Source organism: Vespa crabro, chromosome 13 (genome assembly GCF_910589235.1).
Source record: "Vespa crabro chromosome 13, iyVesCrab1.2, whole genome shotgun sequence".
NCBI lineage: Eukaryota > Metazoa > Arthropoda > Insecta > Hymenoptera > Vespidae > Vespa > Vespa crabro.
The window spans coordinates 3,616,960-3,641,755 of NC_060967.1; the positions used below are offsets into that span (position 1 = coordinate 3,616,960).

General features: G+C 31.2%; 7 protein-coding genes and 1 long non-coding RNA gene across 21 annotated transcripts in view; 5 read left to right on the plus strand and 3 right to left on the minus strand.

The window, feature by feature from the left end:
- Positions 1 to 4,863, minus strand: part of LOC124428537 (nuclear receptor coactivator 2-like) — a 41,422-nt gene extending 36,559 nt beyond the window's left edge. For 2 of the 8 annotated variants that reach the window (XM_046972710.1, XM_046972715.1), the window contains exon 1: positions 3,450 to 4,855. The gene's annotated coding sequence lies outside the window, so the exon portion shown is untranslated. Of the gene's footprint in view, positions 1 to 2,697; positions 2,760 to 2,929 lie in introns of all 8 variants that reach the window. The other 6 variants (XM_046972708.1, XM_046972716.1, XM_046972709.1 and 3 more) reach the window with 6 other exon arrangements.
- A 444-nt stretch (positions 4,864 to 5,307) lies between these two features.
- Positions 5,308 to 11,233, plus strand: LOC124428546. Of its 6 annotated transcripts, none has more exons than XM_046972739.1 (4): positions 5,308 to 5,661; positions 5,871 to 6,052; positions 6,122 to 6,346; positions 9,103 to 9,255. In XM_046972739.1, the coding sequence occupies exons 2-4, from the start codon at positions 5,971 to 5,973 to the stop codon at positions 9,120 to 9,122; spliced, it is 327 nt and encodes a 108-aa protein (XP_046828695.1). In that variant the 5' UTR covers positions 5,308 to 5,661; positions 5,871 to 5,970; the 3' UTR covers positions 9,123 to 9,255. The 6 variants fall into 6 exon arrangements, with proteins under 6 accessions (XP_046828695.1, XP_046828696.1, XP_046828694.1 ...); XM_046972740.1 differs by lacking the exon at positions 9,103 to 9,255 and adding an exon at positions 11,104 to 11,233 and having other exon boundaries at positions 5,314 to 5,661; XM_046972738.1 differs by having other exon boundaries at positions 5,341 to 5,665; positions 9,100 to 9,255.
- Positions 7,365 to 9,093, plus strand: LOC124428544. Its single transcript, XM_046972733.1, has 2 exons — positions 7,365 to 8,299; positions 8,373 to 9,093. Exons 1-2 carry the CDS (start codon positions 7,807 to 7,809, stop codon positions 8,696 to 8,698), a joined length of 819 nt encoding a protein of 272 aa, XP_046828689.1. The 5' UTR covers positions 7,365 to 7,806; the 3' UTR covers positions 8,699 to 9,093.
- On the plus strand, positions 11,110 to 11,765 carry LOC124428545 (ankyrin repeat domain-containing protein 39-like). Its single transcript, XM_046972734.1, has 2 exons — positions 11,110 to 11,233; positions 11,304 to 11,765. Exons 1-2 carry the CDS (start codon positions 11,116 to 11,118, stop codon positions 11,738 to 11,740), a joined length of 555 nt encoding a protein of 184 aa, XP_046828690.1. The 5' UTR covers positions 11,110 to 11,115; the 3' UTR covers positions 11,741 to 11,765.
- A 333-nt stretch (positions 11,766 to 12,098) lies between these two features.
- Positions 12,099 to 14,150, plus strand: LOC124428542 (tubulin alpha chain-like). Its single transcript, XM_046972730.1, has 6 exons — positions 12,099 to 12,344; positions 12,406 to 12,650; positions 12,735 to 12,962; positions 13,034 to 13,292; positions 13,366 to 13,518; positions 13,587 to 14,150. Exons 1-6 carry the CDS (start codon positions 12,171 to 12,173, stop codon positions 13,842 to 13,844), a joined length of 1,317 nt encoding a protein of 438 aa, XP_046828686.1. The 5' UTR covers positions 12,099 to 12,170; the 3' UTR covers positions 13,845 to 14,150.
- LOC124428548 lies at positions 12,994 to 17,098 on the minus strand. The gene is made up of 3 exons (XR_006943209.1): positions 14,880 to 17,098; positions 13,343 to 13,464; positions 12,994 to 13,221 (listed from the first exon to the last, which is right to left on the minus strand). It is a non-coding gene; the product is annotated as an uncharacterized LOC124428548 (long non-coding RNA).
- Positions 17,099 to 17,347: 249 nt separating this feature from the next.
- LOC124428540 (piggyBac transposable element-derived protein 4-like) lies at positions 17,348 to 20,359 on the plus strand. 2 transcript variants are annotated; one of them, XM_046972723.1, is made up of 2 exons: positions 17,348 to 17,693; positions 18,445 to 20,359. In XM_046972723.1, exons 1-2 carry the CDS (start codon positions 17,598 to 17,600, stop codon positions 20,113 to 20,115), a joined length of 1,767 nt encoding a protein of 588 aa, XP_046828679.1. In that variant the 5' UTR covers positions 17,348 to 17,597; the 3' UTR covers positions 20,116 to 20,359. The 2 variants fall into 2 exon arrangements, with proteins under 2 accessions (XP_046828679.1, XP_046828678.1); XM_046972722.1 differs by having other exon boundaries at positions 17,349 to 17,711.
- On the minus strand, positions 20,317 to 24,382 carry LOC124428547 (probable small nuclear ribonucleoprotein G). The gene is made up of 4 exons (XM_046972742.1): positions 20,933 to 24,382; positions 20,766 to 20,788; positions 20,530 to 20,654; positions 20,317 to 20,453 (listed from the first exon to the last, which is right to left on the minus strand). Exons 1-4 carry the CDS (start codon positions 20,962 to 20,964, stop codon positions 20,403 to 20,405), a joined length of 231 nt encoding a protein of 76 aa, XP_046828698.1. The 5' UTR covers positions 20,965 to 24,382; the 3' UTR covers positions 20,317 to 20,402.
- Positions 24,383 to 24,796: the final 414 nt, after the last annotated feature.

Genomic DNA, 24,796 nt, shown 5'->3' on the forward strand with positions numbered 1-24,796 from the left:
GAATGGATCGTGGAATGCAACGAATCACATATTGAATTCCAGCGATGCAATCAAATATCACGTATGTGTGAGAAAAGTAGGAAATATATGATACTTTTACAATGACTCAAAGAAAGAGAAGAAAAGAAAAACGCTATATAATATAGCTTTTATAAATTATATACTTCGCGCATTTTTTTCCATCTTTTTATCTTATTTTTAATCATCTTTTCGCCATAAACCATTCTCGTTATTGTACTCGTTATTATATATATATATATAGTATATATATATATATCGTTATTATATATATATATATATATATATATATATAATCAAAAAATTTCTTCGTGACAATTTACAAATCATAAATATTATATCTTTTCTCAATACACTCGTATAATAATTTTATTGCTACTTTCGCATAAAAAGGAAACGAACAAAGTAAATAAATATCAGTAGGTATAAATCAGAAATGATTCTAAATATTATCCAATATTATTCGCTGTCTTCGTCGTATAAATATTATTAATAGTGATAATCAATATCGATATATCCCCGTAAGTGTATGTGTAGAGGTGAGGGGGGCGAGCACTATCTTGAAAAAAAAAAAGAAAAATTTCCTAGAAAACTGCATCTTATATAAAAAAAAAAATCCTTTGACGTAGTCTTTCTCGTGACACTGAAAAACCTTACTTCCTCATTTTCTATTTTAATTAATTACTCAACGAAGAGATTATAGATAAATCTAGTCCCATGATACTGATATTGCATGTATATGCAAATACTATACTACATTGCTACTTAAAAATTAAGAAACATATTTTGTTTGAAATATTAAATTTAAAATGTTGACAAATTTTTAATTAATCTTTGGTTCGTATCCAAAGTTTTCTAGTTTTACGCATTACTCCATTATATCCACGTGGTATGAGTAGGTTATTTCAAAGAAACAAGCATCTCTTTACCAAAGAAACGTAGTTACGATAAGAAATTATTATCTGTCAGATAGCGCATTGTTAATCCGAATGCCCTCGTTTATCGACCTCGAGTCATCTAAAATCGATATATATGTGTATATATATATATATATATATATATATATATATATACACATACGCACAAACATCATACATATTTGTGTGCGTGTATTGCAAAGCGATGCGTTTGTTTAAAAATGATCAAAAAATTGCCTTTTAAACATAGAATTTAGATACGTGAAGAATGATGCCTATCCACGAAATAGACGTTATCGTTCTGAACTCGTTACGACTCGAGGGATTTCGGAAAGTAGGCCATTTATTGCTCTATCGCAACAACGATGACCCGAATTCGAATCTTTACATGACTGAAGCTGGCAACATTTCGTCTTGATTATTTATTCAAGCATTCGAAATATTCCTCTATAACATATCATGTAACTTTAACACTACAACTCTACCATCCCTTTCACAAATATTATCGATATTATAATTATTATAGTAACTAATACTGAAGTTAATCGAATTAACTCAGTTGTCTTTGCTTATTATTGTAAAATCAAATTGATTAAAAATAACAACCAATAGTCTTTCTTTTTTCTTCAGGAACCTCTCAAATTGGCAAATTTGGTATTGTGTGTGTGTGTGTGTGTTTGTGTGTCTAAGCATACATATTGCTCTTATAAGATACTTTTATATTAAAACTATAGAATATACTTATTGGCCAACCCAATACTATACTATTATGCAGAACCAAAATACTATATTAAATGCTGGACGATACCGACATTATTAATAAAGTTTCACATTAGATAATTTTTGATTTAGACGCGCAAAGAGAAAAATTGATTATAAAGGGTAAACAATCTAAAATAATTATGTAAGATCTTTGACAACAAAGAGAATACAAGGTAATTGTAACGATGATGAATCGTTATCTACAGATAAAAGAGAATCTCTTGAAAAGAAACGTCTCGAGTGACACGAGTGTAGTCAACGTTCTCTTGTAATAATCGCACGCACAGCGATCCATCGAAATTCGAGTCGCTTTTCGAAGTCTCGCGAACGAGCGAGAGAACAAACGAACGAAGAAATGAACGAACGAACGAACGTCTCGTGACGCGCCTCTTCGTTTGCAAACTTATATATGTATCTCGTAACGTTAACGCGCGGGGCATGCGCATTGGGCCGTGCGAAGGTGGCTATGTTCTTCGATTCTACGAAGCTCGTCTCGCCGAAGGGGCGAGGAGTGGGGTGAGGTGAGGTGGGGTGGGCTAGGAGGAGAGGGCCCGCAGAAAAAGAGAGGAGAGAGAATCGTCGCGCGCATACTTTTTCTCGAAGATTTTGGATCTCTTTCTTGTCATTTAAATCGAATAATATTCTCATGTATTCTTTATTAAAACGTCACATAACCGCAACAGTTTCTTTTTTTTAAATGTTCTCACCTATACTAGTTTGATTTATTTAAATCTAATATTACTCAGGTTTGAAATTACAACATCACATAACCTCAAAGGTTTCTCATTCGGAGCATTCTCATGTGTATCCGCATTTGGGATTTAAATCGAATGTATTACGATTTCTCAGTTACAATGTCACCTAACCTCGTTTCTCCTTTGAAATATTTTCATGTCTATGATATAAAGTCAATTCAAAGATCCAAACAAAATGAATTATTATTAAATATTCGAATTATTATAATTATTATTAAAATGATTATTATTCTTTTTTTCTTTACCTTCTTTTAAAAACTTGCTCGATATCTTTCTAGCTACGCTGGAAACTTAACCAAGTTGACAACTTGTAAAAAGAAAAAGAGAGGTTATGCGTAAGATTTGTCGTTAGAAATCCAAATCATGATAAATTATTAGGAAAGAGATTGAAAGAATAAGGGTTGATACACTTGAACGACGTATCGAATAACATATGACATTACGATAATATCGAGGCGAAAAAAAATTGCTTCTCACCGACGTAGGTGCCCGTCGATATCGGGAAAAGGGATCGTTCTTCCATGTCAGGAGGAGACGACACCTCCCCGAGAGTTTTTCTCACACACACACACGCGCGCGCGCGCGCGCGCACGCACTCTCTCTCTCTCTCTTTCTCACTGTCTACTTGGTCGGAAAACGTCTCTACGTATACAAGCCACTAATACGAGCGAACCTTACCGACGAGAAAAAGGAAAACACGCGCGACAACACAGGACGCAAGAGCAACCAAAAAAGAAAGAAAAGAGATGACGTTGATAATCTCTCGCTCGTTTACGACTCAAAGACAACACTCGTCGTCCGATGGAAAGGCCATTTTCCTGTTATATCGTAACGGACGCACGCGTAAATATCGGCCTCTATCGACTACGGACGACAACGACGACAATGTCGTACACTCTCCTCTTCTTCGATTATCGCACACACGCGAAATAACGCACACTTCGGACAATTTATACGCGAAAACGAACAAATTCTTCTATCTTTCGTTTCCTCTTACCGAAAGAACAATGTTTCTTCTAAAATCTCCAATCGTCGAGTCTTTTCGGCACGTTCTTAAATACGTCTCTCGTTAGTTTCTTCGTTTTTGAGGCTCTTCTACGTCCGCCTTTAACGCCAAGAACGACAGAACGAATCGTATAGGTTGCAACAGTTTTCTGTAGAAAAGCACAGCGGGGCGCCACGAGACGCGACCGCGGCTCTCCTTTTCGCGCTCTCCCCTCCACTCTCGATAGCAGCACGGTAAAGACTTCCCCCACCCAAAACACTCTTAGTCATTCTATCTCTCTTTCTCCTGTTCTCGAGCACACCACACGCGAGCACGTACACACACCGTATGCGCACTGTGTGTCGAACTGCTGCGCTACTGCCTCTGTTCCGTGTCGTTCTTACTCAACGATTAATTTTAAAGAACTTGTCTCTTCTATCTTGTGGAAGCTCAAAATATAGACATCCTAAATAGAGAGGCGTCGCCCGACCGCTTTCAGCTTCAACGAAGAAAAGAGAAGTTCTAGCGAACGAACCTTCGCCTTTCTCTTGTCGTCTCGAGCCCGCCCATGTCTGTCTGTCTGTCTGTCTGTTTGTCTGTATCTCTCTCTCTCTCTCTTTTTCTCTCTCGATGGATGAGAAAAAGATATGCGTCTTTGATCTCTCCTTCTCTCCTTCGTTTTCTTCCCGTCGATAGCCTTCGTCGTATCTCCTTTCTTATCGTTCTCGTCTTCCTTCTCACCCCTCCACGCCCTTCGTTTTCTGTCGTCTATCACTCGCTGCTACCGTACAATTTTCCCTGCCTCTCTCTCTTTTTATCTCCGTGCGCAGCACGATCCCATACGCGCTCTCTACGATCGCTGCGCGGCACAGCACGGCGCGGCGCGGCGTGTTGAGTATGTGTCGGCAATGTATAGGTGTGCGCGAGTGCGCAAACTCTAGTGCTGTGTGTGCACTTGATTAGCCGTGTCTGACGTCACGGAACGGTTACATTGCTCGCGATTGTCACACACACTCGACTGAGAGGCACCACCGTCGTATGAGCGAGCGTAGATTTTCGTTCACAAAACCGTTATATCTCTTCGAGGCGAAAACTTGGAATGATAGGGTACGCGCGCCCCCGCGCACCTCCAATGCGATCTATTATACACAAAAAAATTATCGCTTTCCGCGTAGAAAACGAATTGCCTTCGCGAAAAACGCGGCCGGGCTCGCACGCGCAAACCACTCGCGGTATTCGTGAAACAACTGAGTACACGCAACACACTATTCTCCTGCCCATACGAAAGGTATACCATCAGGTGGCGACACTATGCGATCTCCGCACGATCCTCGACGAATACGATTCGACTCACGAAAACGCACGATTTTTAACGAGAACGAACGATTCTTCCTCCTTGGTCATTACCAAGTGCATAAATTTCATGTATCGAGATATTTAATTCGAGTTAAGAAGAAAAGATACATTTTTACGTATAACATCCTAATAAATTATTTTATATAATTAGAGCAGTTTTAGTTTATAAACCTCATATCTCTCTATATTCTCCCTATATTCTCTCTACAATCTTCTCGAACGATTTTAAATGCTTTTGCTCGAAGGTAACCTTGCAGTTGATTTTCATTGGTCCGATAATTTCTCGCTTAACCAATCAAAACGCGTTGGTGTATCGACCCTCCTAGAGACCTCTGACGACCCTAAGTATTGTTATTTTTTTTCTTTCTAACCTCTGTTAAATAATATAGTTCGAATTAACTGTCTTAATACGATTTAACGTACATATGATTAAATTCTATACAATCTATAAAAATATATCTTCCAGTTTTAGCTCACTGATATCTAATACGTCAGAAAGTCGCTTGTCCAAATGTTTATTGTTTTTATATTCAAAATTGGCGCTCTTGGAAAGTAAACTCTTGTTCGCGCATCTATTACTTTTAGCAAGACGCATATACTATATACATATAGAAAAAGAATACTTTTCTTAAATAAACGCGTAGGAGAAAATTAAATGTACCAGCGTGAAGTACGATCCTCAAATACATCTAATGGAATTATTCTTAATACCCAGTATTCCAGATTATATCCAATGTAAGAGTATGAAGCTCTGATTAAAAAATTTATTAAGAAATTACGCTCTTACGCTGTTTGTGAAAAGTGAAAGTTTCGCAAGTGAGAAACGTTTCGTGTTTTCAGTTTATTACGAAACACTTTTAAATATAACGTATGTAAGCAAATTAATTAATGATTAAGATTTTAAACGAGCGGAAGTAAATATCGATTCTACTAATAAATTACATCCGCTACTTGAAAAATATTCGTTTACAATTAGTATTCATTATTTAGTGAATTTCCTTTCAAGAGACGATACTTTAAATTTTCTATTACATGACGTATGCCGAAGCTCCAAATTTTTACTATTCTATGTTTCAGCGAACTAAAAGTATCTAAACATTCGTTAAAGTATTATGTGGAAAAGTTAATGTATAGAAATAATTAAACGTGTCTCTAGCATTCGCTTTAACCATCACAGATGCCATACATTCTAGTGCGTGGTAATTTAGCTTCGTACGGTCACAGATATCCGTGGAGAGTTTTAGTATCAGGACTCAAAGGTAATGCTTTATACTCCAATTGTTTTTCGAATGGCAGAAGAAACCAATTCGATAGATTATTTTTTCTAGCATCGGACATAGAACAACTTACTCGCTTTGCTTCTGGAGGATATTGCGACGATTTTACGATAGTCTATTTACAACATCCTTGTGTAATATTAACTGCTCTGGAGGTTCTTGGATATAAGGTTGTCGCTTCTTCTAGTACTAGCATCAAACAAGACTACAATGAATATATGTGGACTATGAGAAAAGATTTCTCAGAACCTGAACCTGAACTTGTCATAAAAGCACGTAAGTTTTACCAATAGATTCGTTTCTATGAATTTTTATAAATCGACTTTATAAGTTATAAAGTTGATAACTTTGGCAAAGTAACAAATGTATTATATGTATGTGTCAATCAAATAACAAGTGCTGTCGAAAAATTCAAAAATAGGTTAGAAACAATTATTATAGATTCTCTTAAATATTAGATACTTAGTGACACATTAAAAGACAACGTTACGTACATATGAGACAATATTTGACGTTCGGAGCTTATAAGTAAAACTGCTCGTTGTAATAACAGTAAAAATAATATTCATTTGTATATACAAACGCGTAAACCTTTTCTGATCGGGCTGACAGTGTTGTTCGTCCAGACCGGTGCGAAAAATAAAGATCTAATGGTTTGCTGAATCATCAATACTTTTCAAACGATACTCCCTATTGATGTTTCTACAAAATTTGATAAAAATTTCAATCTTGATTTAATTAAAGTGTCTCTTTTCAAGTGGCTGCTCATCAAAAGTACAATCAATGACAAAACATCGGTTGTAAATTTAAAACGATCGAGCGAATGATTACTTACAATTTTCTATCTTATCTGGACTAATAAAGATAAAGTAAAAAGGCTCCTTTTATATACTTTCTTGACGATAAGATGATACATCTGTCATTTTTCATTGGTTTTATAATTGATATAAAAATTATTACGTGTCACGTAACAACGTGATACAAATGAAAGTAAAATAATTAATTTATCCGTAATTTGGATCGAAAGAGCAATCGCATTTTTTAAGATTGTCGAAAATAAAAAATTTCTTTTGTGCATTATTTTCGTTCGATATGAACTTACTTCATTCCGTACTTAAATAGTACACGGTCTACAATACGTGTGTCTGTGTATGTGTGTGTGTTGTGTATAGAGTATTGAACATAATTTGATTCGTGAGTGCGATGCGTCATTTGTCGGATGAATTCATTGATTGAGAAAAGTGCAATTAATGTGAATATGGATAGAAGTGGAAACGAAAAACAACAGGTATGATCACGCACCATCCTTCATCTTCTTCACATTATTTCAATTTGAAATTGTAGACTCTGCGATCGATAAGACGAATTACGTACATATGTTTATGCGTTAAACGCTATTTACATACGTAGAGGGAAAAAGTAAACTTGTTCGTTTTAACTTCATACAATTCATATAATTCTATGTCATTCATCGTTTATTTGCAATATCAACAAAATTTAAAAAGAATATATTTTGTTTATCTTTCGTAACAAGTAGAATGACTCGTAGTTGAATATTACTAAGTCAAAGAACGATAAGAATCTTCGATTATAAAACTCTTATTAAAAAGTTATCGTTTTTATAATTATTGACGTTTCGAGTTTATTAATGAAAAAATATTGTCGATCGATTTCGTTATATCGAAAATTTAAATGTTTTACACTAACGGTTAATAATAAAGTTTAATCGAATCGAAATGGTGAAAAAATGTGGTATTGTGTGGAACTATTACAACAAAAAAGTGGATGGCTCTCAAGTCATCGCTTTTTGTAAATTTTGTGATCATTCATATATACAAAACGCAGCGCGTATGGAAAGACATTTGGAACGTTGTCTAAAGTGTCCAGTAGAGGTTAGACGACAATTTATACAATTAAGAAACGATAAGAGAAACAAAACAAATATTCTTGACATTAAAATTAATGACAAGCAACGAAAGCAAGAATCTTCGTTAGAACATGTTACCGACATGGAATTGGAAGATCTAGATGATTGGCATTATAAAAATCGGTACTACATAGATGAAATATCAGAAACGATTCAGCAGTGCGATGCAAAAATGGTGGTAGATTCTAAGGATAAATCACGGACAAGCCACGATCCTAATGTTCAAAGTATCAAAGGTGATAGAAATGCGACAATAAGAACTAGGGACGCGAATCAGACTGACACAGAGATGGTTAAAATTGGTAATTTCAAAACATTAGATATTATAAAATAGATTATTACGATGCAAATGTTTATTTTTAAATGCTTTCGTAGGTGGATCTGAAGAATGTAAAAGTACCATTCGTCATAAGAAATCTCTACCTACCAGAAGAATTTCACGATGGCCATTCCTTTCTATTCGTGGTGCCGGATATTCGCCTCTACAAAGCAAAATATATCAAGAACAATTGTTGGAGAGCCAGGCGTTAAGAAAAATAGCCGAGCTGGAGTTACGCCGTAAAACTTTGGAATTGGAAAGATTTCAATGGGAATTTGAAAGAGACAAAGCTCAAAGTGAAATACGTTGGGCTTATGAAATGCGAATGATGCAACTACAAGAGGAGCATGAAAAGAAACTGTTTGATCAAAACAAAAATTGAGGATAAATACTCTTATCCATTAATAAGATACTGCGACTTGTTTTATCTTTCTCGATTATAAAATATTCTTACGAATTGCGAAGATGCATTCCCTAGTTATTTATAGAACTCCTTAATTATGACAGTCGACTGCTTTGGATATTCTATAATATTAAAGATAAAAAAAATTATATTACAACTAAATAAAATGTTTGTAAAAAAAAAAGATAAATAAAATAAACACATCGAGCTTATTAGATTCATGTTATATCTCGTACAAATGCATATGTCTATAATAATTTGATCGTCTCTGCATAAAAACATATAAAGAAAAAAGAAGATATAGAAACATCCACTTTCATTATTTTCTCGTCGCATCTGTCATCTTTAGTCTCGTAAGCATTGTAATTATTTTCTTCTAGAAGGAAAAGATGGCGAAGTCTAACGAAAGTTGTATTGACACCATGGCGGAACCAGTCAGTGTAATGCCTGAAAAATGGGTTAACACCGCAACGAGCGAAACTTTTTATTACGTTGGTGTAAGAGGATCGCCGTATGCAACCGAATCATCTGTTTTTGAATTATCTCCGGACGAACTTTTGGCACTTACTAAACGTTTTCAAAGCTCTGCTTCAACGGTGGTCAATGGCGCACTGATCAAAGGTTCATCTAAAATTTTTTATATTAAAGAATAAAGTTTATAAACTTATTTCAATTCGTTTTGTTTTAAATTGATGGTTAAACTCAAATGCATCGATTATCTTGCTTTTTATGAATGAATAGTTAAAAAATATTATAACAAACTTATTGTTGATAATTTCTTTTAGGACGACCCTTTTCGGTTATTAATGCTCTAGCCGAATTAGGCTATCGAGTTATTTGTAGTACCGGAGAAGCTGAAATTCTTTGGACGCTGCAACGGGAGGTTTAATTTTTCTAAAGTATTGTATTTGTAGTAAAGAATATGCACATATATAAAGATATACACCAGTAGTTTGTGCGTAATATATAATATTAATCTGCGCAATCATCAAAGAGGATCCTAGAACAATTATCTATCCTTTATTTTATGGTCTAATGGATGATCGTTCGCTTTTTATTTTTTACGTTTGCCGATTATTAGTCTCTAGCAATTTATCATTATAAGCATTAAATAATAAATGCGTACGGACCAAATATAACGAATCGTTATTTGTAAAAAATACATTCGATTAGTAACTATTTTTTAGTAACTACTTTAGTAATTATTTTATTGGATTATACAAGGATAGATACTTTTTATACATTTTCTTAAGAAAAGAAAGAAAAAAAACTGCAGAGTTTAGCATATTTTCATAATTTGATAAATATACAGAATGGAATTGTTAAACGACTGTACAACGATGCCTATGTATGATATTACAACGTAAAAAGAATATTATGTAGTTTTTTAGACACGTTAAATTGAACCCAACACATTAATACGTTTTCCAATGAAACTAGCAATCTAGGAAGAGAAGCTATCCGAATTTTTCTATACGATTAGTGGCCGAGCATATTTTAGATTTTTTAGATCATATTAAACAAAGCGAACATTCATTCAAAAAAAAATCAAAATGAGTAAATTTTGCGTCCAAATATAATGGATTCTCGATAGTTAAGAAATTAAATAAAATAGTGACGGTTTCTCTCTTCGCTTTATCATTTGAAGAATAAAAAAGTTTTTATTGTTAACATTGAAATAATGTTTAGCAAATTTATAAATTTTTTATCAATATATAGAAGAAAATTGAAAGTATTTTAAGTAACATATTTACAATGTTCATCGAATATCAGTTTTTATCGTTATTATAATAATGATTTCTCCTGTGAAGTGATCATTTATCGATATTTAAAAAATGTTCCTTCAACCGAAAATGGATATTTCAAAACCTAATTTTGGTGATTTATCGTCCTAGCAAACGAGCACGAACTACTAAATGATTTATTGTATTATTACACAAACCACGTGGTTATGTTTAAGTTTCCTCTTTTTTCCGTATTAGTATTATTATATTATATTATATTATATTATATTATATTATATTATATTATATTATATTATATTATATTATATTATATTATATTATATTATATTATATTATATTATATTATATTATATTATATTATATTATATTATATTATATTCATATACCATTCGTTCTATGGAATTTTGCATTTTAAGATCTATGTATTCTATTCTTTATAGAAGAGATTAAATCGTACGTGTATACATATATAAAAGTATTCGTATTTTTTCACAAACGAGAGAGAGAGAGAGAGAGAGTTATTTGTTTTATTAGAATGTATATTATTATTATTCGTATGCATTCAAGTTAATACCATTATCCTAAATAACTTAGCGCGATTGAAGCGTGTCGATTAAAAAATCTTCTAATGAGTTACAGATTGAAGATAAAATGGCGAAAGAACATGAACATGAGAGAGATGTAGACTCCTGTTGCAGTTTATCCGTCAACTTGAGTGTTAGTCAATCTTTGTCCGAGATTGAATTCGAGCGAGGGATATGGTATGCTGGTGAGTTGTCTAAAAATATTGTTTCAATAAATTTTGATTTGATATTTGATATTCTTCGTTTCTTTTCCAGCTCAATACAACGACAAGGACAAAGTAGAAAGATTTTTAAAAAAGGGAATTTCGGCGGATATCGAAGACTCTGCTGGATATACTGCTCTTCATTATGCAGCTCGAAATGGATATTATCAGATCTGCGAGATGTTGTTGCAATATGGAGCTAACGTAAACGCTAGAACGCGTTGCGGGCAAGCAACTGCTCTTCACAGAGCAGCTACACAAGGACACGATCGCGTCGTTGAATCTTTGTTAAAGTATGGTGCTAATGCAAATTTAAAGGATGCTGATGGATATACCGCTCTGCACAGAGCTCTTATTGGTGCTCGCGTATCCATTTGTAAAAGTTTGATTCCGCATTCGGATCTGTCCATCGTCGATAATAAAAATCGTACCGTGAAACAATTGGCTGACGAATACTGCAACGACATCGTCTCGCTTTTATTTTCATAATCTTAATAAAAATGCTTTTATCTTATGTCATCAATTATTTTCATGTTCAAAATAATCGATTAATGTAAACAAATCGTCTATTCTTCGATATCTTATTGAACAATAGGATTAGACTTCAATACTGATCTCATCATCAGCTGTCACGTCAGCTGTCACAATGATGAACGTAACATTAAAAAACGAATAAAGTACAATAGACGTCGTTGAAGAAATCTTCTCGGCAAATCTTCAAAATTCTCTTAAATGTCGCTCGTACATTAGCTGTGTTCTCCTCCGCTCCCATTTCTCTCTCTCTCTCTCTCTCTCTCTCTCTCTCTCTCTCTCTTTTCTTTCTCTCCTTCTCTCTATTTCTCTTTCTAATGTTATTACAAAATTTAATTTTACAAACTATCAAAAGAAACTTGAGAGAAATGAAAAGTAAATTAAAAGAATGAATACGACCGGCGAAGTGGTCACTATTTTCATTGGTCAAGCTGGAACTCAAGTGGCAAATGCTTGTTGGGAATTATTTTGTCTTGAACATGGTCTCAGACCTGATGGTTTTTTTCAATATGGATACAGACCCATCGATGAACGTTATTACACGTTCTTTGGTCCGACTGTGGTGAGAAATCCATTAGTTTAAGGAATAAAATTAGAATATGATATATGAAAATTATCTTTAGACAGGAAAACTCACACCCCGTACTGTGATAGTGGATTTAGAACCAAGTGTGGTCGACGAGATTAGAACTGGTGTTTATAGAAATCTTTTTAATCCATCATCATTGATAACTGGCAAGGAAGATGCAGCGAATAATTTTGCAAGAGGATATTACTCGATCGGTGAAGAGATAAAAGATCTCGTTCTAGATCGTATTCGAATCATCTGCGAAGCTTGTTCTCGATTAACCGGCTTCATTGTCTTCAGGTAAAATCCGAATTTTACTTACTATATTTCTGTTAATTTCCTATCATTAACGAGACCAAAGATGAAAAATTATTTATTTTCTAGATCCTTTGGCGGTGGCACTGGTAGCGGCTTAACGACTTTGTTGCTGGAAAATCTTAACATAGACTATGGGAAAAAGTTAAAATTGGATTTCGCAATTTATCCAGCACCAAATATATCCACAGCTATTGTCGAACCTTATAATTCCATATTGACGACTCATGGGACTCTAGATCATGAGGATTGTTGTTTCGTCGTTGACAACGAAGCTTTGTACGATATTTGTGCGAGGTTCGAATTTTCTAAATAGCAATTGTCTCAATATCTGAGATATCTTTTTTATTCGTTTATTACATTCGTAGGAATCTGAACGTGGAAAATCCAACTTATACGAATCTCAACCGATTGCAAGCTCAGGTAATATCAAGCATCACAGCGTCGATGAGATTTGAAGGTTCGGTCAATGTCAGTTTGGAGGAGTTGCAGACGAATTTAGTACCTTATCCAAGAATTCATTTCCCCTTGGTAACGTATGCTCCTATAACTACACCTGAAAGAGCAATGAACACGGTGATGTCAGTTCAACGAATTACATACGATTGCTTCGAGCCTGCTAATCAAGTAAACATAACTAGATTAGATTTAGACGAGATAAAACGAAATTATCTTACTCATCTCTATCGCTCGATCTTAGATGGTAAAGTGCGATCCCCGTACGGGTACTTATATGAGTTGCTGTCTACTTTATCGCGGTGACGTAAGTCCGAGTGACGTTAATAGGACCATCGCTAGTCTGAAGGGTAAAAAGTTTATACGATTCGTTAGTTGGAGTCCAGTAGGATTCAAGGTAAAGTCAAGAATGATCGTTGATTCAATTTAGGATAGAATTTAAACTAATCGTCTCTATTATTTTAGGTAGGAATCAATTATCAACCATCCACGACGGTTCCTGGTGGTGATTTGGCTCAATCGAATAGAACTGTAGCAATGTTATGTAACAACACAGCAATTCGACACGCTTGGATTAGAATTGCACGGAAATTTGACTTGATGTATCAGAAAAGGGCTTTTGTTCATCACTATGTCGGTGAAGGTATGGAAGAGAAAGTCTTCCAAGAGGCTATAAACGATACAGCTACCCTCGTCGATGATTACAAAGAAGTCGAATTATGACGTATTGAACGCTTGAAATTTGATAATTTAGATTTTCAAAAGATTCTCTAGAAATTGTAAATTGAAATAAAATTTTGAGATTCATTAACAATTCTTTATAATTGTAAATTTTCTAATTATTCTTCTCAGAATCTCATTAATATTGATAAGTTTTAACGATTTATAATAATTACTTATGAAACCTCCATGAAGAAATCTTAAACATTTTAGTATATTGAACATTCTGTAGACTTTCTAGATCTATGTGATGTCATAAAAGTTCCTAAAAAGGACCTAATTATAAATTATTTTATAATTAATAATCATGACGTGTTAATATTAATACATATATATATATAATATATATATAATATATATATATATATATATATATATATATATATATATATATATAATAAGTATATATATATATATATATACTTATTAAAACTATAATTTATTTTACACTTTTAATTATTAATTATAGACATTTTACATCTTCCAGATATTCTATAAACTCTCAGAAATAATATAAGACCGTAAAAATTAATAACAAATGTCTAATAATAGTATTCGGGGTATGTGTGTATGAATATGCCTATCCTATAATCGACCGCCATATTGTCGCAAAAATGCTTGATTTGTAATAAGATTACATTTTTATTAAATATTATATTACAGTATTAATAAATATTACATTATTAAAACAAAATCGATATAATAATTTAGTACCGGTCTTTACGTTAGATGACATCAAAGACATTTAAAATGTTAGGGGTGTCTATTTCTTTACCGCCCTTTTGTCAATTCGAAACAATCTTTTATTTGTATGAAAATTGATGATTTATGTTTATTTTTAAATATGTAATAGATTTTTGTAAGGAAAATGACATTTTTCAAAAATCTAAAAAGATTTTTAAAATCCGCGATACCGGAATGATATGACACTCACCGAAAATTCTGACTTCTAACGTAGTAACTCGCACGCTAAATCTAATCTTTGTTCTTAAGAGCTATGTGATAATTAACGGAATATACTTTTTTTTTTAATATTACCTCATCGTACTACGAGTACATTGTAGATTATTTAAATAATTATAAAATCGTCGGATCACTAAGATGATTAAATGTCAGCTATACGAAAACAAAATGTTTTTTTCGGAATACGAAAAGGAAATAACATGGTAACTCGCACGATCAATCTAATCTAATGTTCCTTCTTGTTGACATTCAATCGAGAAAGGCTGAAAAAAAATTATTGTATATATGATACGTCTTATAATCTATGTGATGTATCGGAATATACTATTGTTTAATTATTAACTCTTGATTGATATGATGTAGAAGTTCGTGAAATGTTGCTTGACTAATTATTTTATAAATAATTACTGTGACATACTAATATAAATTAACACTGATTAAATTTACACAATTTCCAGGAATAAATTATAAATATTTAGACGCTTAAAATGTTTTATGGACTATTAGAAATAACATAAGCCTATAAAAGTTAATAAGGAATTATTAATAATTAAGAAATAAATTATTACAATTTGTTGTATACATGAATGTATTCTATATATATATATTACTTAAAATTAGCCATCAATTTCTCGCCAAATATCTTAAATTTCTAATGGGAACGCAGAACGATAGTAGAGGTCGATCGCTAACTTAGATGTTATTGGCTGTGATGTTAGATGGAATAAATCTCAGCGCTAAATTTGAATCAGTACAGAGAGACGTTATCTGAATTGATAAAGTAAGAATAATAATAAAAATTGTCACATTTAAATGTTCGTAATGTTCTATAAATTCGTTGGAATAATATGATATCATAAACATTTATAAACGTGTCTAATAATTAACTATTTCATAAATAATCGCCGGGACATATTAACCTAGATACATATTACTGATTAAGATATAATTTATTTAATTTACAATAATAAATTATAAATATTTAGAAGCTAGATATGTTCTACGGATTTTCAGGAATTATATAAGCTCATAAAAGTTAATAAAGAAGTCTTAATAATAGAAAAAAAAAAATAATTATCAAGGTTTAACGTATATGTCAATGCATTCTGTATCTCTGTATGTAATTATGTACACACATAAGTACCCATACAACCATGCATACAACTAAAATTAGATATTATATTGCCGCAAAAATTTCAGATTCTTAATAGGAACACAGAACGATAGTGGAGGTCGATCTCTAAATGAGATCTATTGGCTGTCATACTATATGGAGAAAGTCTCAGCGCCAAATTTGAATTAGTATCATGAGAATTAGTATCATTATTATCATTAGATTAATGAATAAAAAACTAGTTAGTAATGAAATATTAATTAATTATTATACACTCTTCAATTATTTTATATCATTTTAGATACGATATATTTTTAGCAATGAAATGTTTTACATATTGTCTATTTCATTTTCTGTATTCGTTCATTTGTCAGATATTTTATATAACCATATCATAATAAAAAATCATTAAAATATTTTATAATTATTTTCCATGGCATTTCATCTATTATTATTATTTTCTGTTTACCCTATGTGAAAGTTTTCCTATGATAATGTCTAAGCATCTGTAGATAAAGCCAATCTTCAAATCGAAAGATTTTAATTGAGTATGAAATGGAATTACTCTTTACTAAAGATATTTCAAAATTTTATAAACTTTAAATCTTGTTCTAAATATTTTTATGTCGCAAGTCTCCTGTACATTTCAATTATGTAACAGTTAGAAAATGTTATTGTCATATTCTTTAATGTTGCCCATTAAATATACGATATACTTCGTCAGAAATTTTACATCTTTTTATATGTTACTTGCATATATCGTTACAGTAGGTATTGAATACTTATTAATGTTATTATGCATCGGTTTGCTTTAACACGTTGCCACAAATGACGGCTATAGCCGTCCAATTGTCGACGATATGTAAGCAAATGACGGCTATGGCTGTCTTGTACATAACGATTGACGCTTAATTTCATGTGGCAGTTATAAAAAATTGAAAAAAAAATGTGTTTCTAAACATGATCGTCAAATTAAAAGTGTGCGGCAACGTGTTAAAGGATACACAGTATATTTGTCATTTTATATAACAGTTTGACAGAAAGTTTTTTATAGAAAAGCAAGTTTGAAGATGTAGAAATTTAAGTCCATATGAAATGATATTACATATTATCATCGACACTTCAAAATTTTATATATAAATTATATATATTTATATATGTGTAATGACAATTTATATCATAAAACAAATACTTCTTTATAATTATCGAATATAATGTATTTTTCTATATATTCAATATATATATTTATACTTTAGGATGTCTATAATATATATATATATATATATATATATATATATATATATTGTCGTGATATTGTCGCAAAAATGCGCGTTTTGTAATGGGAGCACATAACAATAATGGAGGTCGTTATATGAAAAGCGGGAAAATATAATTCAAGCTGCAACACTAGATGGCTCTAGGGTATAAAAGGTTTCTTAAAATAATTATTCAATATTGGTGCCCATGCTAGATAGTGCCAGGAATATTAAAAAGTTTGTTTATTAATTATTTAGTTCAGTTACCAATGCTAGATGACGATAGGGGTATAGGAACAAATATTTTCGATTTGTCCATAACTTGAATTTTCTAATAGGATAACATAACTTGCTAAGAGGTGGCCCAATTTCGCGTGCCACCTCTTCGTGCCACATCTTCGTGCATTGTGTAATACTAATGTAATGGTCGATCTGCAGGAAAATTTTTGCTTCGTTTATAATTTGAATTTTCTAATAGAAAAGAATAATTTATCAAAGATCAGAAAATCTGAGCATCAGGTATTTACACGCAAGCAGGTAATCACTACTTCATGGCATACATACCATATTCAACAATATAGAAATCGATAGTAGAGATATGAGTTTTTCTCTTTGGCCGCAAATTTCGAGGGCCATCACAGTACAAAATTTTTTCTTCGAAAAAAATATCAAAAACAACATTTACCCCAACAATGAAAACAGACGTAATTCTTGACCAATTACGATTTACAAAATATCACTTTAAAGATGAAGGCTTATTCTAGGATTCCTTTTTATTTGTGCATAAATTATTTTCAAAAGCATTTTTTTAAAGAAAATAAAACTGAAGAATATATCGTAGATTAAACCTTCATCTTTAAAAGGAGACGTTCTTCATCAAAATCAATCTGGAATTATGCCTGTTCTCATTAATGACGTAAGTCATTATAAAAACAGAGACAACAGCCTTTTAAGGTTTTAATGCTCGAAGTCGAGTGTGACTCGACAAGATCGGTTACTATGGTAACCCTATGTCGAGTGTGACTCGACAAGAATGGTCGCTATAGCAACTTTATGTCGAGTGGTACTCGACATAATTTTCCTTTTACTCACGTCGTATTTTATGTTAGCGTCGTATTTTATGTCAGTTCTCGTTATTCTATAGCTGTATTGAACGTATTGCTTCTGCTGACTATTCTTAACTTCGATAAAAAAAATCATTTAAATAATGTGTGACACTGACAATAGTGATGACGAATACATGGATACTTATAATTTCCTTACTTCTCAGCGTAATAAAAGAACAATTAACGATATATATTCGAGTGACACAGAGGATGAAAACATTGCTAGTAAAACGCAAAGAAAGTGTAGAAGATTTATTTCTGATTCAAGTGATGGTGAAGAGGAATGTAGTAAAATATATTACGATGGACTCTCTGATGTTTGGATCGAATTAACTTCGAAAGATGAGGAAAATACGACGATTCCATTTTCGATCGGGCAAGAAAGAATTGGACCACAAAACTGTGATAATTGTATAGATCCGTTAGACTATTTCCAATTATATTTCACCAATGAATTAATTGAAAATATTGTTGTAAAAACGAACAACTATGCCCGTTCGAAAATTGCAAAGAGAGTATTGTCCGAAAGATCAATATGGAATACCTGGAAGGACTTAACTGTATCCGAAATGAAAGCTTTTTTAGGGCTTATATTGAATATGGGAATTGTTCGTTTATCTAATATACAGGATTATTGGTCCAAAGAGGAAGAATTTCAAGTACCATTTTTTTCTAAAATCATCGATAAAGGTCGATTTATGCAAATATTTTGGATGTTACATTTAAACGAAGTACACGAACCAAATGCAATATTAGAAACTAGATTACAAAAAGTGAGCAAATATCTTGAATATCTTGATTTGAAATTCCGAGAACATTTTATTCCTAATAAATGTATTTCTATAGTTGAATCTGTGGTGAAATATAAAGGAAGATTAGGTTCTACTGTTTATAATCCTCAAAAACCAACAAAATGGGGTATTCGCCTGTATGTTTTAACGGATTCAGAAAGTGGTTATTTGTATTCTTTTCTTCCATATTATGGAAGTATAACTACTGAAAATTTACCATATCCTGAACTTCCTGTTACCAATAGAGCAGTTTTATATCTATATAAAAATCTTCAAAATTCAATTTCAGAAGCAAGCGGTTATCACATATATACTGGTAGATTTTATTCTAGTGTATTACTTGCAAAAGAATTATTATCTCAATCTTGTCATTTTACTGGTATAATAATGACGAATGGAAAATATGCTCCAAATTGTCTTAAAGAAGGAAAGTTAAAAAAAGGTGATATTGTAGCTTGTAGAAATGAAAATGTATTATTGTTTCAATTGAGAGATAAAAAAATCGTTAGTATGATAAGTACTTGGCACACTGTAGAAATAGAAACCAAAAATAAAATACCACACATTATACAGGATTATAACAAAAATATGAATGGCGTTAATTTGGCCAATGATTGTGCTTCGGTTTATTGTTTTATGAAAAAAACTTTAAAATGGTGGCGTAGATTATTTTTCTGGGGTTTAGAAATGTCTGTAATAAATTCGTATATTCTTTATAATTATAGAGAAAGAGAGAGTAATTCTATGACTTATTTAAAATTTGTTAAAGTTCTTGTAAGAGAATTAACAAAAGATTTTTATTCTATTTCAACAAATATTCCACGCGTATTTTTAAATAATAACCAACGACTAAATAATGAGTTACATGTTATTCAGTTGAATCCTTTGCATAAACATAAAGATTGTAAAGTTTGCTCGAATAGGAAAATAAAAGGAGGAAGACGAGAAACGAATTATTATTGCGAAACTTGTACCGATCATCCCGCTCTTCACGTGGGAGAATGTTTTAAAAGATATCACACTCTGCAAGATTATAAAATATAACTTTCTATTGAGATACATTGTTCTTTATTTATATAAATATTTGTTTTCTTCCTTTTTTTTATTTTATTTTAATAAAACATAGCTAAGCAAATTCTTGTCCATTAATAGATGGATGAAAATGAAGAGTACTAAAGTTTAATTTAAGATGAAGATGTATATAAGCATATAAAAATGATTTGTGCAATAAAAAACTTATTTGTATATGTTGGACAGATGTGTATTTAATAAATCATAGTTAATCTTATTTGGAATTTTGTATCATCTAAATGTACATTTATATATATAACTCATATTCTATCTAATGCCTCTAACATAATAACACTATTTCCTCGAATCACCTGTAATTAGGAAATATTGATATTATTGAACATGAAATAAGGAAAGAATTAATTTTAATGTTGACATATTACTTACCACCATACCAATATTATTTTTTGTACCACCTTTACATTCTTCAACGCTCTCATCGATTACCATATTCATAAATGGGTCAAAACCACGTAAAATACCAATTACATGCCTTCCACCATTTAATTTTACTATAAACAAAAATAATATGCTTTATCAACATCACAAAAAATTTACAAGAAAATTTTTGCCCTAAACGAATACAAATTATAATCAGTATTATGTTATTTGTTTATACTCACGTGAAAGACGTTTGTCCATATATCTACAAATAATAAAACAAAATGATAATAATTTTATATAAATCAAATAGATAACCTAAAATTCGTACTGTTTAACAATTTCATATAATCGAACTTAAATACAATTTGAAATACTATTTAGGATATATAAATATAAATATACTAACTTTTTAAGTTCTGGAGGATGTGCTTTACTCATTTTTAATTATTTATATTTGAAATTTTACACTTACAAAAATAATATACCTTAACCAATTTTAACCAAGTGTATATAACCCTGATGCAACCAGGACTGCCACTATACAAAAACTAAATATCTTTAAAAATAATAATAATAAAACTGAATAATTTTAATATGTATATATCTATTAATATTTGTTATAGAACGGTAACTTTATTCATTTTAATACATAAAACAAATAATTACAAGTTTGTACTTGGCTATAAGCCAATTGGTAACAGGTTTCTGCAGTCTACAACATCCTTTGTATAACGCATATTATAACACTGATATGATATACATACAGTTTCCGACTAACAACATAATTACATTTTATAAATCATATTAATTATCTTGAAATTTTTTAATATAATACATAACACGTTATGAATAATATTTTTTTATATTGTTCATTTTTATTATATTTCCAAGATACGTATAATAAAAGAATTTATGGACCAAATAACAATAAATAATGAAATATTAATCGGAGCTATTTGTACATATTAATTCAATTGTTTTTCGCTTTAATCGTTGATCTCTATGAAAAAATATCGATCGATTATAATAATTAGATATATCGTATGCTCAGCTATCTAATATATCTGTTGTCATTTAAAATTGTCACTTTTCTAATTGCAAGACTTGCAATTAATTTCTATGTGTTTTTATATAAATTAATTACATTTCGCGAACATGATTTTAATTTTATGTTATTTCTAATAAAAAAGACATACAAAATTAACAATGATTAGAATTCAACAATTATAACGAAAAACAATTTTTTATAGATTATATCATAATTTTATCCATTTCTATATATACTTGTTTGTAATCATTTATAATCGCGTTATTAAATATAATAATCTCACAAGGTACTGCAAGTACAAAATATAAGTACGTCCATATTAAATATTTATAAAAGTACAACACATCAATTTGTTAACGCAAGAAGTATAGATCTAAATAGATATTTCGAAAAGATACATTTTGAAATTGGCGAATCGACTGTACAGAGACGATATTTTTAGTAAAGAATTGATCGGAATCGATTTTGTACAACGTAAACATAAAAATCACAGTTTTATCGGAAAAGTTTCTTTCGAAGAAATTCATTATTACGTAAAATATTTTTTTAGCGGGATCCAAACTTCTTTTTAGAAAAATCTTATTATACGGATTGGACGACCAGTGGAATCACTCCAGCATTAAATTACTTACTCGTCTATAAACAATTAACACGATACACGATATACACAATTCTATTGGCATATCCGGGAGGAATGATCTTTTTTTTATATCCTTTTTTCTCATATCTTTTTTTTTTTTTTTTTTTGTAAATGATCATTATTTTCAAAATATGATCGTGTAAAAGGTTCGCGTTGGAAAGCTCGTAGCAAAACCTAACGAATAATTTCAGTTTGGAGCAGTCTCGAACATATAAATGTAATAAAGGCTAATTCAAAAAGTTCAAATTAAAAAATAAAATTAATTAATTAATTAATTAATTATCAACTTATATTTATAAATTACATTTATCAACGTGTTTCGAAAATGAAATACATACTCGATTTGATTAGAGGGTTGAATTTTAAGTAAGTACTTTAGACGGATTACATAGAAGATGAAAACATTTGATAAATATACGTTTCTCAAATATAAGAAGCAGTAAGCGACGAACAGTCGCAGCAGGTACATTCAAAAATGATTTTAACTTTGACGTCATTCTTCGAGCAAATACACACACATGCACACGCACACACACGCGCACACATATACATAGTGAGAATGAAACGATTAATTAGCACAAAAATATCATTTTTTTACATGCTACCGCGTATGCTGCTAACGCAAAATATATGAAATGTATCATTCCTAACGTCTCTATACACAGCTTGTATAATAAATAACATTATAAGCGTATAGCATCGGACATCAACTGTGGTTTTTTTTGTTCATCTTATTTTAGAAATATGTTATATTAATCTATATAATAACAAGAATATAGCATGAACATTTATATAATACTCGATATAACTGGCAGACACGTTTTTCTACGATCGATATGCCATAATACACATAATCTCGGTCATTTCGTATTAACGACATAAGAAAGTGATTTTTTTTGCAAAATCATGTGATGAATTTTTTTATAGATCGTATGAATGTTAACATTACGATATCCATATATCTATTTCTTTCTTTTCCTATTTACAAATATTCGATTTTCACTTTCTTCAAACCACTTTATCGATTAAACTATAATAGTGGAATGTACCTGCGTGAGCGCATTATTTTCGGTGGGTCATTTAATCATCTATTTACTAAGCTTTCTGATTAATTAAACTTTTCAAAATATTTAATCAATTCTTCGTTGGCCCATAAATATCATATTTTTTTTTTATCGGCATTTCTCAAACAATGTTTAAGAAGATAAAAATGATATAATTAGGGCAGTTGTAACGTAGGAAAGTTTCAGAGCAACTTGATCAATATATTTTACGTTTGTTTTGTTAACAACGTACACGTACGTAATACATACATACATACATACATACATACATACATACATACATATATATATATATTAAAAACAATGCTCATAATCGTTCCTACGTAAATGGACGATGTCATCAAGGACAAGAAGGCAAATTGGCAAAATCGTTTGAGAAAAGTCGATTAAGAAATATTTCATTTATGTACTTGGCAACAATTATTAATTTAAAAACGAATTTAGTTCAAATACTGTTTCATCTTTTGAAAACTTTGAAATCAGAATGGTTTACCAATTTTGTTGTTGTCAATACGATTACGGTATTTGATCAAAATTCGTTCGAAAAAGGCGACTACATCGAGTCCAACGATAAATCTCATGCGACACAAAAATTCTTCCTATATAATCTTAAGTAATATTGATTTTCTAGATATAACCTTGTGTAGGAACATCAATATGGTTTTAATTTAAGGATATATCAAAGCACCTTTCGTGTAGATTTATCACACACAAAGACAACAACTTGTCGTCGTTTAATATGATCTTCCTTTTATATATGTACTTACTTATTTTTGTCAAAAAACTTTTAGCTTATTGGATTAATGGAAGCCTATTATCTATTACGAAAGTAGCTCTCTTTCTTTCTTTCATTCATTCTTTCCCTCTCTTTTGTTTTCTTCAATCATCGTATACAACTTTGGATCACGTGATTTACAATTACGTGTTCCGATCATATGATTTCCGATCACGTGGATTCATTCAAGCAATCCACTACTACATACTATTTGCACTTTTTGCAATAGCTATTAGATTAAAGAACCCTATGTAAACGTTAATATGCCAATTAGTTTGGATGAGTCTTCCTTGTTAAAATCTTTTAAAATGTGATCATGATTGACGTCATCATACCGTTGTTTCCTTAAAAATCTTCACCGTTGAATCTGCATGCTTTACGTGTACATATCTTGTTAATGTCGTTATACTTTTCTCATTATTATTGTTTAATATCTTGACATTCTTCAATTCAGTATTCACGCTTTTGTCTGTTTCATGGAACGCCATCGCTCTGTCTATATGACCAGGAACGATAATTTGACTAATCTTTTCAAATTTTATTTAACGCAGTAATACAGATCAAAACATTTTTCATCTTCATATTTATTATTCTATATATAATTATTTTTTTCCAAATATTAATTTAGACTTTAAAATGATTTTATGAGTAATTTGATCTGTAGTACCACATAGTTCAAATCAATAACAAAACACATAGAAAGAGTGCAGTGCGACGTGCAGACACTCGTAACACGTGGCTTA